Genomic DNA, 19,854 nt, shown 5'->3' with positions numbered 1-19,854 from the left:
GTTCTTTAAAACTTTAAAAGTCCAAATTCCAAATTGAAGGCCATAGATTGCCAATATGTCTTGTTTCCTTAAATGTCAATCATCCAGTCCAACAAACACCAAACGAGTCAATGGCTGAATAAGCTGTTTGGCATTGGGTGAGCGGATTTGGCCAATTTTCAACAATCATTGGTGCAACCCACATACTCAAATCTACTGATCAATCCCACAAATGCATGTTTCTTACAAATGTGGTTTCATTTAAATAAGAAATTACCAGGCTATCCAACTGTATAAGATTTATTGTCAAGATGCTTTTTTACAACACAAAAAATAATCTACCAAACACAAATTTTCTTACTTTTGGTGCTATGTTTTATATTGTATATAAAATAATGCCTATGTGATAACTGTTTCTTCTAAATTGCATTGTCTTTTCTGTTCAGGTGGAACACTTGTCCAATATGTCGGTTAGAAACTGTAAGTGCAGTTAAAGCGACTGAAGTCCATCTCCATAGACGCCTTGCACTCCTCTTTCTCCAATAAGCAAGCACACACACACAGCCGACACACACTTGGATAGAATGTCCCTGGGGGAAAGGAGTGAATCACAAGATGGCAGGACTGAAACGGACAGAGAAAAAGAAGGAAAAAGCAACGGGAAGAGGAGAAAAACGTGACAGAGACCAAAGAAAAAGCAAAGCCATTCTTGAAGACTTTTGACTTTTTGACTCACAGGTGCCTTCTACCTTCTTCACAAGATATCACCAAGGACAACCTACCGTGTTTCATTACAGAATATGCTTTATTTTATTTGTAATCTTCAACTACCGTAGTATATCTTCATTAATTTATTGCTGTTAGTAAGGTCAAATGGTTTCACGTTACGCTGTTGTGTCCAGTTAAGGTGTAAGTCATGAAGATTGGCGATGCTGTTAAGAGCAGATAAGAGCAGAGGTAACATTGGAGGAATGTGTTTCCAAAGAGACATGAATGTGCGTACAAGAGAAGACCAAGAAGAACTTTGCACTAAACCATGCTAAGAATAAGGGGTTGTGGGGGTGGGTGGGTAAAGGGGTTACACTGAAGATCAAGAGTACATTAATGTGTGTTGGAGGATTGTTCAGTGTTCAGAACTGACATGACCACTGACTGATAAAAAAAAATAATAATAATATTACACTCATCGTCAAAGAAACAGTTGCACCTAGAAGGAATAAACCGACAGGAATGAAACTTGGTGGATAGTCGTGCCAGGCTGCCATTGAGTGACCGGTCCCACTTTTGTCTTTGTGGAGTAGACCAACAAATAGTCAGTGGAAAGAAGAACGGTTTGCTGTCATGTGTCACATGTTCAGAAGAGACACTGGTTCTAGACTTCTTTGCTTGGGGGGAGGGCATTATAACATAAAGGGGCGATGTTGATAGTTTTATTTTTAAAGCCAGAGCTAATGATATTGGTTAAAAATTGATGCATGAAGTAAAAAAAAATAAAATGTTGCATTGATGCATTATAGGGTTTCCTAGAGAGTATGTTTATTGAATGAAACATTCCTAAAATATATGAAGAGGGGTATTAAGTTAAGTCTGTATTAGGAGAGATTAGCTGCTACTAACCAAGTTAGTAGTTTGCTTAACAGCTAGTTGCTAGTTATACAAGTTAAGCAACAAATAGGGTTAGAAGCCACCTAGCAACAAATCATCACAGGTTAGCAAACATTATCATGTGAAAGTCAGTCAGTTTAAACTGGAAGAAGTATGTATTTCGGCTTTATATATCCTTGCCTCTCACGTTCACACTGACAGGACCTGTCTTACTGAACCAGAACGTCTCTGAATGAACTTTTCCAAACAGTCTGCTGCTTTTATAGGTCTCAAAGAGCCAATCAGAAATAAGCAAGGAAATATCTTCACGTTGCAGAGCAAGATGTGTTTTGGTAATTGGTTTACAGATTTTTTTCAGAGATAATTGTAAAAATAGTTGTTGCTTGCATTGCGCTTGCGGGTGGCTCAATACAATAACAGCTCAAGGTACCACTTTAAAATAAGACTACCTTTATAAAGGGTTTATAAATGGTTTACAGTTAGTGTATTAATGGTTACTTATTAGGTTATAAATGCCTTAAAAATCATCAATAATCAGTTATAACACATACTCAGAAAGGGCAACAGTATAGATGGCTGTGGGTTCACTATTATGCAAACAACAGGTTATTGTTGCCCTTTCTGCGCATGTGTTATAACTGATTATTAATGATTTTTGAGGAATTTACAACCTAATTAGTAACCATTAATAAACTAATTGTAAACCATTTATAAACGATTTATAAAGGTAGTCTTATTTTAAAATGGTACCCAGCTCAATGTTACATACTTAATAATAAGGCCCTGCAAACAGTGGCCCTACCTTTTCTGAATGCACACTCTTGCTTTGTAAACACAGATACTTGCCATAACATGTTATCAACACTCCACTGTGGAACACCATTAAAAAGCTCTACAATTGTGTTCAATTTTTAATCATTTATTGTTCCTGGTACCCATTATCTTCCTTACAATTTGCATTGCAATCCAACACTTCCTTCTTGGTGCACGTATATTTGTAAGTTTTTCTTTGATGAGGAGTGTATATTAGGATTCACTGTTGTTGTTTTTGTTTCTTTAAAGCTTTATGCCTGTATATATATATGTGTGTGTATGTGTCCGTTTTCTTGTATAGATGTTTGTATGTGTTGAGGGGTGGCTGCATGTGCCTCTGAGGCATCTACAACTATTGTTCTGGACAACTGTACAGCTGTATGCAAAAATGCCCTGCCCATAAAGGGACGTCACCCTGACACCACTGGTTCCCTTTGCCTGGATTTGCATGGCCCTGTGGGCTATAACATGTGATAGGAATAGAGCTGCCCTGCCCAATAGCTTTGCTGTGGGTCTGTGTGTGTCTCAGAGTGTGTATCTACAAAAGTGCCTTAATCTTCTTTATGGTCCACGTCTGAAGTGCATTTCTAAGTTTTGCTCAACAACAACAACCAATATAAACATGCTGCTGTTTGTCTGATTAAGTCATAATTATGAAGTTTATGGAATTACAGAACTTAATGTAAAATGTAAGATTGGTCAAGTGTGGTCAAGATTTTTTGGAACATGGGGGTTTTCAGTATTAACTTGAAAACTTGCTCTGGACACTAACTGGCTCACAAAGGTCAGGTGTACCCTACAAGGCTGTCAGAGTTATCAGATCATTGAAGCTTTTAAACTAAACAACCTGTTGTCTTGTAACCAGGAATCTTTCAGTCACTATGGTTCTCACTAGAGGTCTGCATGGGACTGCTTTTTTAAATGCGCTCCCGCTTGTTTTAGTCTCGTTAGCACCCGCTCTCGGCAGAAATCGCTTGTTTTAATTCCACACCCACCCGAAGTCCTGATAGCAATTGAATTAATACAATTTGGTGGTTGGAATTTACTTATGTATTTATTTAAACAGCAATATAGCACTGGACAGCGCTGTTCCATTTCTTACCACAGCCCAAACACATGTCGTCAGGTGAATTGGAGATGATGAAATTGTCCCATCGGTGTGTGTGTGTGTGTGTATGTGTGTGTCTGTCGGTCCATCTTCCGCTTTGATTTTGATTTAGATTTATATTATATTAATATTTATCAGTTATATCTTGAGTTTTTTTTTGTTGTTTCAAATAAATCTTGTAGTAGAGGTGTATTTAGGGATGAAGGTATTAATTTATTAATTCAGGAATAAAAAATATATAAAATTTAATTTACTTTAATGAATTAGTAAATATATGGTTATTATTATTATTATTATTATTATTAGTACTAGTAGTAGTATTAATCTTACTGATTAATTAGTTTTGCTTTTGTTTGTTATGCATGGAAATCATTGCCTGATTATTATAATTTTCTCAGCTAATTTTTGGAATCGCCTGGTTTGATTAAACTCCCGCTCCCGCCAATAACAAATCAATTCTGTCTAGTGGCGCAACATATTCGAATGGTTCCTGCGAGTCTCACGGAAATGCAGACCTCTAGTTTGCACTCTATTACTAATCACAAGACTGATCAGCAACCCAAGGACACAAGTCTTTCACCAGGAGGAACCCACAGTGAGCCTGAGTGCTCGACAAAATTACATTTACACATTCAGTGCCCTGCACAAAACATGTATCATATGTTCATTCATTCACAAATGGATTTCTGGTAAGAAATCAGCGATAAATGTTGTCTGAAACACGAAAATAGAATATCTGAAAAAATAAAAATAATATGGACGCAAAAATAGATAAACACCCTAGGCTTTGGCTGCAGCAGCAGATATTAAAACTGCCAATGTGCCTTTGATCTGTCAGTGAGCTCTAAAAAAAGAGTAAAAACAAGAGGAGTGTCCTGTATTTTGGACTTTGTGTGCATATTTCTGTGCAGTTTATTATTGAGCAATGAAATAGCTTGGTAATATCCCATGTTATTGCTCAGATTTACTTGCACATGAGTAGACCTGATAGTTGAATCATATTAAGATCAGATCAAGGAAAAACATAAGAGACCACTTAAAATTTCGTTTTTTGATTTTACCAAATTTAACCTTTGAAATAAACCAAGAGGAAGATGGATGATCACAAAACATCAAACCAAGCTGAACTCCTTGAATTTTTGCACCAGGAGTATCTTAAAGTTATCCAAAAGCAGCGTGTAAGACTGGTGGAGGAGAAGATGCCAAGATGCATGAAAACTGTGATTAAAAACCAGGGTTATTTCACCAAATATTGATTTCTGAACCCTTAAAACTTTATAAATATGAACTTATTTTCTTTGCATTATTCAAGGTCTGAAAGCTCTGCATCTTTTTTGTTATTTCACCAATTTCTCATTTTCTGCAAATAAATGCTCTAAATTACAATATTTTTATTTGGAATTTGGGAGAAATGCAGTTCATAGAATAAAACAACGTTATTTTACTCAAACGTATACCTATAAATAGCAAAATCAAAGAAACTGATTCAGAAACATAAGACGTCTCTAACACAGTATTGCACTGCAATGTTTAAAATTAACACTGTCCCTCACACTGTGTCACTTTAAAATCTATATATAGCGTAAGTATAAATACACTGGGCCTCTTTATGTTCCTCACTTATACGTACACACTTCATATCCACTTCCAAGTATCACTCAATAGGAAACCCCTAAACAGGAACTTGTCGTGGTTCTGTTTCACACTTATAAGTTGGTAATGGTTCACAGTTTTTGTAAAAACTTATTTTAGAAAGACACACTACTTATCTAGCCTAATCCAGAATTAAGGGAATTCCATAAAAGTGGCTAATTCCAAGATTGCCTAAAGACAACATTAAATTGGTTTACTAAATTAGGCCTGTATGCAATAGTTCTTTAAACCATGTTCAACTTAAAATAGCATTCCTCAGATTTTTTCTTTTAAATTTTATTTAAAGCAGTAGTCTTCCTAAGTTGGGAGGGGACAACAATTCAAATTTATGTTGTTGGGGTTCTGGCACAACCATCACTGTACAATCAAATATGTTCATTCATACTTTTTGCATGTATTTAAATAATGAACAACAGTATACTCTGAAAGAGAATTTCACACAGCAATATATTTATATTTATATTATGTTTTCACAAGTGAGGTCACTAATTTCCAAAATGTTACAGACTGTTACTTTAAAGCAATGTCCTGGTATCTTCCAGGTGGTGCAACTGTCTAACTGTTGCACTATCCAAAGTGTGATCCCCAGGGTTTCCACTGCCATCCATGGCCGAGAATCAAAAGAATCATGTGTGTGTGTGTGTGTTCATTGTAGTGAGTGAGTGTGTCCCTTTACCCTGTATTTGGCCTTGATGTGTTGGCGTGTGTTTATATATATGCAACATTAGTGTTGGTATTTATTTATAGAGCCGGCCTGCCTGCTTTCTCTCTGGTTTGACGGATGTCAGGGGCATGTTGTTGGTTTAAGGTTGGCACTGCCAAGCACACACATATTACCTACACAGTCAACACATTGTGACTAAAATGGAAAGACCATTAATCATTTATTTTAAAGGACACAGTCACACAGACTGATATATTAATATTTGCTCTAGTATTTTTGCTGTAGAGTTTTCAAATGTTGTGTTTAAAGTATCTCCATAATGGCGATTTTACAAAAAAGGGTCTTAGCTTTGAATGGGGGTTAATGTAAAATAAGAGTTTCTTCCATGTAATTATAGAGGTTTTCTATTGGTCTACTGTGGCACAGTATATACTGTAAGACCACTACCTGCAAGTGAGCTACTACATCATGTGGGAGACTGGGGTTCAATTCCAAATCTAGGTGACAATGCTGTGCTACACCAATTAGAGTCCTTGGGCAAGACTCCTAACACTACATTGCTCCACCTCTGTAGTAGAAATAACATTGAACATTGTCACTTTGGATAGAAGTGTCAGCTAAATTTCATAATGTCTATTCTTCCATTAAATTCATTTCAAGCAGCTACAGGGATTTAATCAATAGAAAAATGTAAAAATTGACAAAAAAAAAAAAAACGGACAATGCCTGTTTTGCATTAGTCAGCAGTAATGTGTTTATTTTGTTTTATCTGTTAAGATCAGCAAAGTTGCAAGATTTTGACTGTGCTCATGGAAACTCTTCATATCATTGCTGTTATGTGTAAAGCTTCTGAATTTCAATGGAAGTCAACATAAAAATGGTTAATTCCAAATAATTTTGAAGCATTCCTATTGGCCCATTCATTACAAAATTCCAACACAATGTAAAAAAAACAACAACTGCCAGTTTATATCAAAAAGTGAGAAATAACTAAAATAGAGCTACAAAGTTTTTGTAAAACAGCAAAGGTATACTTCATACATACCACATTTTTTACTTACCCAGATTTTTGGGGGGTGTAACTTTGGAGCAGATGGGAGGCGGACGTAAAAGCAGGTAAGACCAACAAATTTATTAAATAACAGATAAACAAACAAACAAATAAGAAGTAAACGAGGAAAATATAAATACATAAACAAACAGCGAAAATAACAAAAAGCAAAGCTAGACAGATAATAACTAAACAGGACTGGGGAAATAAACAAGAAAACAAACTAGAAATAAACAAGGAATAAACGGAGATAAATACTTAACGAAGAACTAAAGAACGTGGAAATAACAATAGCGAACGTGACAAGACAGACAACGGGAGAAGGTGCAAAGACCGACAGCAAACATAGACTAAAGGGTACAATATATACCTACAGGTAACAATGAACTCCTGGGGAGACAGGTAACGAGGGGCGGAGCTACAAATTACAGACACGTGATGGAAAATTACAGGGAAAACACACTGGGAAACGTAGACACACATGGAAACAGAGCGAGGGCGTGACAGGGGGTATAAGAACCGGACATTATTTTTATCCAATTGTCACTCAAAACTGTTGAAGTAAACCACATTTTTGTTCCAGTTTTACAAAAGATTTAACCTCAAACCCTTTGGAACCATCAGTGGATCCTGGCTTCCGTCTTCTCTTTTATAGTTTAGAACACCTCAGATAGCTTGCACTGCCTTGCATGAAATGCTAATAAAAATCACAGAAGGTTTAAGTTAAATCTTTTAATATAATACTGTAAGCAACCAACGCAGAGAGATTCATGTTCACTGTACAATGTTGGATACAAAATCATGGTTTCAGCACCAGCTGCCCAACTAGATACTAATAGAAAAGAAGTATAGTATAATAATGCTTAGTATATTTTAATCTACTTTTTTCACTAGGACAGTGTCCTTTATCTTCCAATGGAACATGGCAAAAGTCATGGGACACAAAACTAGTTCCTGCCTCATGACATATGGCATGTCAGTGTACGTGTGTTTGTGTATTTGTATGTGTGTGCAGCCCTCAGGTAAACAGTGAACACCTGTCTGTCCTCTTGTCTCTCTTACCTGCCAGGCACATTTGGACTTCACACAAAGGTGGGGAGCCAGCAGTTCCCGTAAGACCCCTACTCTCTCCCACCCTTCTCTCTCTCTCTCTCTCTCTATCTCATTCTCTCTCTTTCTCTCTATCTCTTTCTTTCTGTCATAAATGTTGTGCATCTCTCCAATGTTGACATGCTTGTGTGGAATGCATTCTTTTCTTTCTGTCATAATTCCCATAATGCTCTCTCTCTCTCTATCTCTGAGCTGAGCTGAGGGGATTAGTGTCATGCTGATCTCCACGTTCCTCAGTTTTAGGATTGAAAGGAACAGGTCCAGACCCGCTTTAAGACCCTAAGTTTCCATACGGTTCTAACAGTATGGAAAATTCACAAACACATACACACACACACCCACACACACACACACACACATGGTTAGATACATTTGTATATTTCTTTTTTTTTATAATGCTTTGAACATTATTTATCTGGTCAGTTTATCTGTTTTCAGAAAAAGACTAATAACACTAACAGGCTAAGCAGACAGTCTGAACCCACAATACTTCATCTGTCTTTATATACAGAAAAAATAAATAAAGCACCCAAGACTGCTGCCTGAGATAATATGATTACATATTCTGCTGATTATACACTGGGTCTTGCCATAAGATCGCTTAAAAGTGCTTCACCCACTGCCCTATAAAAAGGCTATTAGAGACTACATTTGGGTAGTGTACCTTCTGGTGAGAGATCACAGATCACTGATAGCTAGACATGCCTCTATGACAAGCTCGAGGACATTTTGCCTAGTTGCCTAATATAACATGCTTCAAAAGGGGGTGAAACATTGGACTGAGAGAAGTAAAATGACCACTTAGGGCATCTGTCAACTAGAAACTTTCGCCCTTTGTTTGCAGTGGTGACATAAATGAGAAAACTGGATTGTGACTCAGCTTTATTGTCTTTAGAGATTAATCTAGGTTTTGTTATGGGTCCGACAACAGTTGGGTAAGAGTACAGTTCTGGAAAAATTTAAGAGACCCCTTCAGTTTCTGAATCAGTTTCTCTAATTTTGATATTTATAGGTTTATGTTTGAGTAAAATGAACCTTGTTGTTTTATTCTATAAACTACAGACAACATTTCTCCCAAATTCCAAATAAAAATATTGTCATTTAGAGCATTTATTTGCAAAAAAATAGAAATGGCTGAAATAACAAAAAAAGATGCAGAGGTTTCAGACCTCAAATAATGCAAAGAAAACAAGTTCATATTCATAAAGTTTTAAGAGTTCAGAAATCAATATTTGGTGGAATAACCCTGGTTTTAATCACAGTTTTTATGCATCTTGGCATGTTCTCCTCCACCAGTCTTACACACTGCTTTTGGATAACTTTATGCCTTTACTCCTGGTGCAAAAAAATAAGCAGTTCAGCTTGGTTTGATGTCTTGTTATCATCGAACTTCCTCTTGATTATATTCCAGAGGTTTTTAATTTGCTCAAAGAAATTTCTTTTTATCCTGGTTTTGCTGTGGTTTAACGCAGTAGTGAAGATGTGGCCACATGTTTTGCCTTTCAAAACAGGACTACCAACTGACATTATTCCGCAGGATAATGCTCACCCAGACATTTTCCTGAAATATCTCTGACAGACTGCAACAATTCCTTGCCTACAAGATCCCCAGATTTATCTCCAATTCAGCACTTATGGGACCAGTTTGGATGTTGCAAGTCAAGTGTACAAGATCTACAGGCCCAACTGCAAAATCTGTGGACAACTGCACCACAGAATACCATAAAGAATTGTGTCCAATTAGTGTCCATGACCTAGTGTCTATAATTTTGTATCCAGGCTAGAAGCGGCACTACAAGGTACAGGAGACTCCTTTCAGTTGATGATGAGATTGTGACCTAGCTTTGACTCTTTCTTAACACAAGAACAATGGATGAGAAGGTGTCCCACTACTTTTGTCCATGTACTGTACCATTGCTTTTCCATCCATATCCAAGCACAAGCTGTGTTGAGCCGTGTTTTAGCCTGGCAGGGTTAGCGCTTAGCAGCTCTTGCATGTGGTGAGTTGGTTTGTTCATTAGAACGGAGAACAAAGGAGGAAATAAAGAAAGGAAATGGAAACAGCAGAGAACAGCCTTTCAGCAGCCTGCTTTTGTTAACCAGCTAATGGCTAAACAAAGCAACATGGATAAATGCTGTATAAATCTATCAGTGTGCTAATATAGGGATCCCACTGGGCAGATAAAGAAGCCACATGCCCTGTTCCCAAGTATACTTCACTCAACACTCGGGTTTCACGCAGAGTCTATGGGGTGAAAGATTACCCACACATAAACAGACACATATGCACAGCTGCAGTTGATTTTTTCTGGATGTGACATAGCGTGCTCATCCCTCAGCGCAGTCAGTGTGCTGGATGTGGGAGTAATGAACCGCTCTGAGTGAAAGCCTTGGCAGTTTAGGATGTTTTCACACCTGCATTGTTTGGTTCTAGAATTTTGTTGAAGCTAAAGTGGTGGTCTCAGCCTGGATGAGACTGAACCATAAACCATGGTTGGGTTGGTTTGTAGAGTGAAAACATGGATTTTTTTGAGGCAGCAGTGCTGCTGGAGTTTTTGAACAGTGTGTCCACCTACTGTCCTATATATTAGACACTTCTATATATATAGTTAGAGACAGAAGCTCGTCTCTGGCTGCAGAGTTTGTGGTGCTCACCCTCTGGTTCTTTATTAGTGGTCACAGGATGCTGCCCAAAGAATGCTAGTGATACTGGTATGATACTAAAGATGTTACAATTCAAGTCCATAGAAATACAGATTTCTTGTTCTTCAAAGAATGACTGACTAGTACGTTTTGAGTGGGAACTAGGGTTGTAATATATATATATATATATATATATATATATATATATATATATATATATATATATATATATATATATATATATATATATATATATATATATATATATATACAGTATGATAATGCTACATCTCAATATATTGAATCATTACCCCTGTATTGTGTTATACAGCTCTGGAAAACCACTTAAAAATTATTTTTTAAGTGGTTATTATTTTTTTATTTTTCCTAATTGAAAACCTCTGGAAGATGGATGATCATAAGCCATCAAACCAAGCTGAACTGCTTGAATTGTTGCACCAGGAATGACATAATTATTCCAAAAGCAGTGTGTAAGACTGGTGGAGGAGAACATGGAAAAATGCATGAAAACTGTGATTAAAAACCAGGATTATTCCACCAAATATTGATTTCTGAACTCTTAAAACGTTATAATTATGAACTTGTTTTCTTTGCATTATTTGGGGTAAAAAAGCTCTGCATTGTTTTGTTATTTCAGCCATTTCTCATTTTCTGCAAATAAATGACAATTTTATTTGGAATTTGGGAGAAATGTTGTCCGTAGTTTATAGAATAAAACAACAGTGTTCATTTTACTTAAACATGGACCTATAAATAGCTAAATCTGATTCAGAAACTGAAATGGTCTCTTAATTTTTGCCAGAGCTGTATATCATATCACCAGGTTCTTGTCAATCCACAGCCCTAATGATAACTATAAATAAGTTCTTTCCTCAAGGGTTTAGAAACAGTCAAGCTAACATACACGCACTTACTAAATTACAAAGAATTGTTTATTTATTTCCATTTTCTTTTCTATGTTAGGGATTTTAGACAAATAAACACTGAATAAATTCTGCAGAGATAAACAGCTTCACGTCTCAGATGCCTGAGATGTTTGCTCTGTACTGAATATAAACACAGAATTTGCAAAACAAATAATGTGCTTTTTTCTGTGAGAGAGAATATCAGAGGCATATTTTGGGACAAGCATTATCATCTGCCCTAAAAATCACTACCAGTTACCAGACTGATAATTTTAATCACAAGTTTTCTGATATACAGTTGCAATAAAAAGTATGTATTACTTGGATTTCAGCATGAATTGGTTATTAAATGTGTTCTGATCTTCTTCTAAGGTGGAAAGAGTATGTGAACTCCTGGGCTAATGACTTTTCTAAGAGCTAATTGGAGTCAGGATGTGATGAGATTGTATGTGTTGGTTAAAGCTGCCATGCCCTATAAAAAACACAGACACCAGTTTTGAGTTTGCTGTTCTTAAGAAGCATTGCTTGATGTGAATCATGCTTTGCACAAAAGAGCTCTCAGAAGACCTATGTTTAAGAATTGTTGACTTGCATGAAAATGGAAAGGGTTAAAAAAGTATCTCTAAAATCTATAAGTGGAGAAAGTTCAGCACTGTTGCTACTCTTAAAGATGACTGCAAGAGCACAGCGCAGAATGATCAATGAGGTGAGGAAGAATCCTAGAGTGTCAGCTAAAGACTTACAGAAATCTCTGGCACATGCTAACATTTTTGTTGACAAATCTACAATAAGGAAAATATTAAACAAGAATGAAGTTTATGGGAAGACATCACGGAGGAAGCCACTGTTGTAAAAAAAAAAAATTGGTGCACGTTTGAAGTTTGCAAAAGAGCACCTGGATGTTCCAAAGCAGTACTGGCAAAATATACTGTGGACAGATAAAACCAAAATTTAGTTGTTTTGAAGGAACAAGGCCAGTTGTGAGCTTTCCAGCTTCTGCTCTCTAAACTTTTGGTTACTACCAGTATTTTGTCACTATTCTTAACAGTGCTGAGCTGTATATGAAATAGAGGTTTATAATTGTTGTTTCTTCTTTTCCTGTTTTAATGTTATGCATCTTTGCAAATATACAGCAATAATTTGGAGAAAAAATAATGGATAGTTTAATATGCATGTCGCTTGCTAGATTAGCCAGCATGCTAACTAGCTACATCAGAACATGCCGACACGCGACAATGTGAGCCGCCCAGAACCTACTCACAAGAGACAAACTTAAGGCGACATGAACGACTTGTTGCCTGCCAGTGTGAATGCAGGGTAATTCTGCTATTCTAACCAGAGCCCCTTGATTCTTATTTCAAGTTTAGCTTCTCTTTATTTATTCTGTGCCATCTTTTTTGCTGCCAAAGCTGTAGAGTTGAGTGAATAGCCAGTGTTGCGCACACACACACACACACACACACACACACACACACACACACACACACACACACACACACACACACATACACACACACAAACTACTGTCATCCTGAATCACTTCTTCCATTCTGCCATTATATAAGGCCTTGCAATCGTCTCTGCGTTTCATTTGAGTCGACCAAATGTTCCTAATAAAATTACTAGTGTTGTTGCTCAAATGTTCTTCCACCAAAACCTATACAATTACATCACCCCTAAAACCCTGCAGCTGACAGACCTCCACAGGGTGGTCAAAAACTTCTGGTATTCAGCCCAATCCTGAAATATAATAGATCCAGGATGAGTAAACTGGATCTCATTACTGGCAGGTTGAGAGTCAGGTCTGAGGATAGATTGCTTGCACGCACTACTTACAACCACGTAATTACCCTACATTCTCCTCCACATCACCCCTTACTTTCATTTGTGCTTCATATGTTCCCCGTTCTCCTCTGCTAAGCTAATCAGTACTCGTAAAATAAAATAAAAAAACAAGCTAAAAGCTTTTGTGTGTGTGTTTTACTGCTAAATACATTTGCACTCTTCTCGCTTTAAAAGAACAAAGCTGAAGAGTGTCGCACTGTCTTGAAAAAGCATCCCAAATCCTTGAATCCCTTTACTGAAGGACCGCAAAATTTACAGTACAGGTTTCAGATCTCGAGCCACACACTGTAAGCCTGGGACTGTAAGTTAAATTTACTTCAGTAGTTCAATAATTTGAGGTAATTTGTTGCATAAAGTGTTTAAAGTAATGTTTACTGACGTGACTTAATTAGAGCTGAAATGTTACGTATCATGCCTAAATTGTAAGTTAATTTAATTGATGTTTAAATGCTTTGCACAATAAATCTACTTTGAATTTCACAGTCAGGTGAATAAAATACATTTGTCATTTAGTCTTCTAATTAAATAGAGAAAGAAAATGTTATAGAGTAAACAGTATAGAGCATACAGCTTACTCAGAGTTAGCAGCTCAGGAAATGCTGCTTGCTCTTACAGCCTACAACACAGAGAGACCAGGCGTTTAATCTTTATATACAGTAAAATCTGCAAGTTTACCTTAGACAGCCAGGGGATCATCACTACACACTGGTGGTGAGGGTCACAAACTGGGGGACACACCCAGCATGCAAATAGTTTATGCCAAAATACAGTTGAAAAGAAGCAGTTAATGGCAACAAACTTAACTTGGTTATTATAAGTTGATTCAGCTAAAAGATCTCTGTTTTGTATGTACAGCTCTGGAAAAAAATATATCAAATTGAAAAGCTCTGGAATATCAAACCCAGGAGTGGCATAAAGTTATCCAAAAGCAGTGTGTAAGACTGGTGGAGGAGAACATGCCAAGATGCATGGAAACTGTGATTAAAAACATTATTAAAGTATTGATTTCTAACCCCCTAACCCCCAAACTTTATGAATATGAACTTGTTTTCTTTGCATTATTTGAGGTCTAAAAGCTCTGCATCTTTTTGTTATTTTAGCCATTTCTCATTTTCTGCAAATAAATGCTCTAAAAATCTGTAGTTTATAGAATAAAACAATAATGTACATTTTACTCAAACATAAACCTATAAATAGCTAAATCAGAGAAGCTGATTTAAAAACTAAAGTGGTCTCTTATTTTTTTTCCAGAGCTGTACTATTACTAGTACTAACTGCTGTCAACTCAAAATAGTTGAGTAATGTTTGGACCTATCCAATTTTTACATAAAACTTAATTTATTTAAATTCAAACTAATTGTGGGTTTACAGTGCAGCTGCAAACCAAACATTGAGAAGGTTGCTTGATGTCATGGGGATGCACTTATCTTTAACTGTGGGTATATATTACATACCGTCTCACTGTGATAGAATAACAGTATAATAGATGTCGTCAGACAGCTTTTCCAACTTCCCAGCTATCAGATGACATAAAATCACACCTATTTGACAGTCCCTTGTCATATAAAAACATTTTAGATCCCCCCTGTTGTTTTCAGTAGGGCCAGACTAGCCTGTTTTTCCCTTTTCTCGTCTTCAAAAGTCTTTCTTACTGCCACTTCTCCTGCAAACTAACCTAAATTATGCAGCTCCACCTAAAGCTTCTCATCACAGCTGAAACTGAGACTAGCTCTAGCTGAGCTACAAGGTTCAGTCATGTGATCTACTTACCCAACAAGCCACGGAGTCTCAGAAACCTGTCTACTAATTATTTGAATGTGTCAGACCTGTTCCTGTAAATGACATCTGACAAGTTTTATTCAGTTGCTAAGAGACTTTTGATGGTATAGAAAACTACCCTGCTAAAACTAAATAGCAGCCTGGCTACCTCAAGCTAGTCAAGGTGGTAAAGCTGTTTTTGTTTTGAAAATATTATCTAGCTGGTCTAAGCATGTACGCATGAACAACGTGATCAAGCATGAGAACCAGTATGACCACACTTAACCAGCATGACCAGCATCAACAAACTGATTTATCAACCAAGAACAGCAGGGCAAACATAGTCAACTAGAATGATTGCAAGACAATGCTGGCCAACTAACTTGATTAGCGTGAACATCATGATCAGGATGGTTGACCAGCATGACTAGCAAGACCAAGCTGGTTGACCAGCACGAGAGACCAGCATCACCAAGCTGGTGACCAGCAGGAGTGGTTTCACCAAGCTGGTTGACCACCATGACTGTCCGGGATCACCAAGATGGCTGAACAGCATGATTGGCATCACCAAGCTGGTTGACTAACATTACTGGAATCACCAAGCTGGTTGACCAGCATGACTAGCAAAACCAAGCTGGTTGACCACCATGACTGGCATCACCAAACTGGTTGAACAGCATGTCCAGCATCACCAAGCTGGCTGAACAGCACGACTGGCATCATCAAGCTGGTTGAACATCGTGACTAGAAAGACCAAACTAGTTGACCAGCTTGACTGGCAAGGCCAATCTGTTTTAACAGCATGGCTGGCATCACCAAACTGGTTGCCGACCATAACTGTAATGACCAAGCATGATTGGCATTACCAAGCTGTTTGACTACCATGACTGGTGATCCCAAGTTGGTTGACCACCACGACCAGCATAACAAAGCTGGTTGACCACCATGATTAGCAGCTCTTTGACCAACATGACTGGAATTACCAAGCTGGTTGAATTTTGTGCCTGGCATTGGCAAGCTGGTTGACCTCCATAACTGGAATGACCAAAATGGTTGACCACCATGACTAGCATCACCAAGCTAGTTAAATATCATGACGGGCATCACCAAGCTGGTTGACCTCCATAACTGGAATGACCAAGCTGATTGAAAATCACAATCAGTAGCAACTCAACAAAACTGACCTGAAATCAATCAACCCTGGCCAAAAAGAGGACACTTCCAGTAAAAAGTAGTACAAATGGTAGGACATCTACAAAAAAAACACACATAACCTGACACAAATAGCTGCACCACTGCTTGCTGAACCTTTATCATACATAACTGCTAATTGAATCATTGGATATTAGCTAGCGAACTGGCTCCCTGCCTGGAAAGGTTTTAACATCATTCATCATCTTCCAGTCACATAGCATCAGCTTCTATATTTATCTGACCAATTATTTAGCTTGTAACACACCTTTTTTGGACTCCTCTAGCTGTGTTTTGTTGAGTGTGATGCCAGCACTCCAGCATTTTTCTGAAATAAATAACAGTCTGCTTAGTCAAACTCACAAATATCAGGGACTTTCACAACTTTGTTAACCACAGTTCCAACAGGTTTCTTTTAAGTAGACAATCAAGCAGTCATATCAATCTGATAGCGTGACTCAGACGGTTCTAATTAAAGCAAATGAAAGAGTTTAGTCTACAGATCAGACTCAAACACACCACAGACACTGTGACTGCAATGCTGCCAGTACAAAGATACAGTAAAAGTAAAAGGTCAAGTTCAGTAGACGTTTAATAGTAGTTATAATAGATGTGAATCATCACTCATATGGCAGCTAACACAAGAGCCAGTAATACTGTAGAACTGGGTGACTATTGTTTGTTTAAAAAAAAAAAAGACACTGGTGACACATGGGACCCATTGGCAAGGCAGGCCACTGGTTTGAGACCCAACGCCAGTAGAGGTGTCCCTCAATGACAGTAGGAGATATATATGAGATATACATATATCTCCTATGTTATTGCTGCTCTGTGTGCTTTCTGAATCTGAATCTGAATAAAAATAATGATGCTGATTGGAGGGGCCTGTGCCCTACATCTTCAACAGAGATTCAATGCTAAAGACTTGAGAGGTGTTGAAAACGCCTTCAATAATGGCTTTGAACATTTAATTGCCAAATTATTAATATTTCAGCCACTTTTTCTTACATTTGTGAGTATTTTATCAAGTTTCCTCTCATATAGGTTTACATTTTGTAGGTTTATATTTACTTTTTGATCATATTTGTTGCGGCACATTTTATCAGCCACTGCTACTCCACCCATCCATGGAATGGAACCACCACAGGACCACTTCTGACCAGTGATAGTAATAGGGTAGTATTTGGGTTATGCATAATTCCCAGCACAGCAGTGACGCCGACATTGCGGTGGACTGTTAGTTTAGTCCAGAAACCACAAATATCCAGTCAACAACTATCAAAAACTGACCACTGATGAAGGCCTAGAAGATGAGTAATACAACTTATACAATTAAATATCTAATGAAGTGTCAGCAAGCGTACACAGTGAGCAGAAACTCACTGGAGACGTTGTGTACTAACCTGCCAAACCCACACTATTAATGTATTCAAGTATTTATTATATACCTTGTATTATTAGCATGTAGTTTACAATTGGGACGCAGCCACCTTCTCAGTAAATACACTATATATTATACACACTGTTACAGCAGTAGGCTTCTATAGTCTTTCCCACACTAGAGGATTTTTAAATTCCTAACCGAAACTGAACATGAAACACTGCACACATGAGTGATTCTCCTGTTTTTAGTCGTGCTTTAGTTTTGACAGCCCCTACACTACAACATTCACTCAGAATAAAACACCTCACACACTTTCAGATGAACTCCAGGCCTTACTGACTGTTACATCAATAGTTATTGTTGTTCATCTCACATCTCTCTTTGGCTCTACAGTTCAGTATAGTATAGTAAACCTGGTGAAAAAAACATTATTGTGCTTTAAACATATTGAGAAATTGAGATTTACGTATTTACTTAAAATATATTAAAAGTACATTAATATTATGCTTTCGTTTGAAAGTAAACTTTTATTGTACTTTTTAAAAAGTACAATACAGTGTGTTTAATAATGCTTAGTATACTTTAATCTACTTTTTTTTCACTAGGGAATGTATTAAAATAACACATTAATAATCTTAAAAATACAATTTACAATAAATAAATACGTTTTTTGTTTTTTTATTTATTTATATTTTCTCCAATTTGCTCTTTAATTTAGCTAGGCCAATTGACCCACCCATTATGCTGCTATTTAGCTGTATTTCCTCCATCACTAGTGATGCCACAACACCAGGAGGGTGAAGACTAGCACATGCCTCCTCCGACACATGTAAAGTCAGCTACCGCTTTTTTTCAAACTGCTGCTGATGCAGCATTGCTGAGTAGCATCACAGCACACTCGGAGGAAAGTGTAGTGCCTTGGTTCCGATACATCAGCTCACAGACGCCTTGTGCTGAGTGACATCACCCTTTGGAGTAACGAGGGAAAAGAGCGCTATCTACCCACCCAAAGAAAGAAAAGGCCAATTGTGCGCTCTCAGGGCTCTGGCAGCTGACAGCAAGCTGCATGACCGGGATTCGAACCAACAATCTCCCGATTATAGTGGCAACGCTTAGCTTGCTGGACCACCTTAATTTTACTTTAATGTTTTTGTATTTCGCTTTTATTTGTATGTACTTGTGCTGTAACTTATTAGACATTAAAGATCAGATTTACAGCATTTACAGTTATCATCAAAATAAAAGCTGCACCCAGAAGGTAATTAGGGATACCTTAGACACATGGGACCAATTGGACAAAGCAGGCAACTGGCTTGGGACCCCACTCCAGTGGGGGTGTCCCTCCATGACAGTAGGAGAACCACATCTAACTGCACTCACTCCCATTGCAAGTGGCCTGCATGAAACAAGAAGATAAGTTATTCTTCTGGGAGGAAAACAAAAGAGATATGCATTTACACTTATCATCAAAATAATAGTTGCACATAGAAGGAAGTGTCGAATTGTGATGCTTTTTTTTTTTAAAGAATGATGAATGTTACCAGGATTAATAAATGATTAAAATATGATTTAGGCTGATATGGGCAACATTTATTGAGTTGTACATAAGAATGAAAAGTGTAATGCATGTATAATAAAACATAGCAGAAATCTTGGCATTGAGCTAAACATTTCTGTTTCCAAGGCAAGCTTTTAAGATGGCAGCAGTATGTGGACAAGCATTGTCCTGATTGAATCGTTGTATGCATTCATAAAAGGTATAATTCAGAAACCTTTGGGCTGTCAAAGATACCATCATACATAATCCAGCATCATACAAAAGAGCACCCCACATCATAAAACCAGGCCTTTCAGATGTGTGACATGTGACAACACACACAACCACTAGGTCTGTTTAACATTTACTAACTCCAGAAACCCACAGTTAACTGACTCTGACTCATAACCCACTGTATGAGACCCACTCGTGAGAGCAGCACCTTCTTCTCAGTGTAGCCTGAGATGCAACGACTCTATATATATAGACCTATATGCATACACAGTATCAGTTAAAAGTTTGGCATTTGGCCAAACATATGGCATTGTTCAGAAAACAAGCACTTCTTGCTTAGATGACAGCTCTGC

At 37.4% G+C, this 19,854-nt stretch overlaps 1 protein-coding gene across 1 annotated transcript in view; it reads left to right on the top strand.

Annotated features, from left to right (window-relative positions):
* Window positions 1–2,816, top strand: part of tgfb1a (transforming growth factor, beta 1a) — a 31,020-nt gene extending 28,204 nt beyond the window's left edge. Inside the window, exon 8 of the mRNA XM_015603110.3 lies at window positions 426–2,816. Within this exon, the coding sequence (XP_015458596.1) occupies window positions 426–473 (48 nt within the window). The 3' untranslated portion in view covers window positions 474–2,816. The remainder of the gene's footprint in view (window positions 1–425) is intronic.
* The last annotated feature ends 17,038 nt before the right edge of the window (window positions 2,817–19,854 follow it).

This window comes from Astyanax mexicanus, chromosome 4, assembly GCF_023375975.1.
Source record: "Astyanax mexicanus isolate ESR-SI-001 chromosome 4, AstMex3_surface, whole genome shotgun sequence".
NCBI classification, from domain to species: domain Eukaryota; kingdom Metazoa; phylum Chordata; class Actinopteri; order Characiformes; family Acestrorhamphidae; genus Astyanax; species Astyanax mexicanus.
Note: the sequence above shows the minus strand (reverse complement) of the source record. Positions and strands in the feature narration are given on the sequence as shown.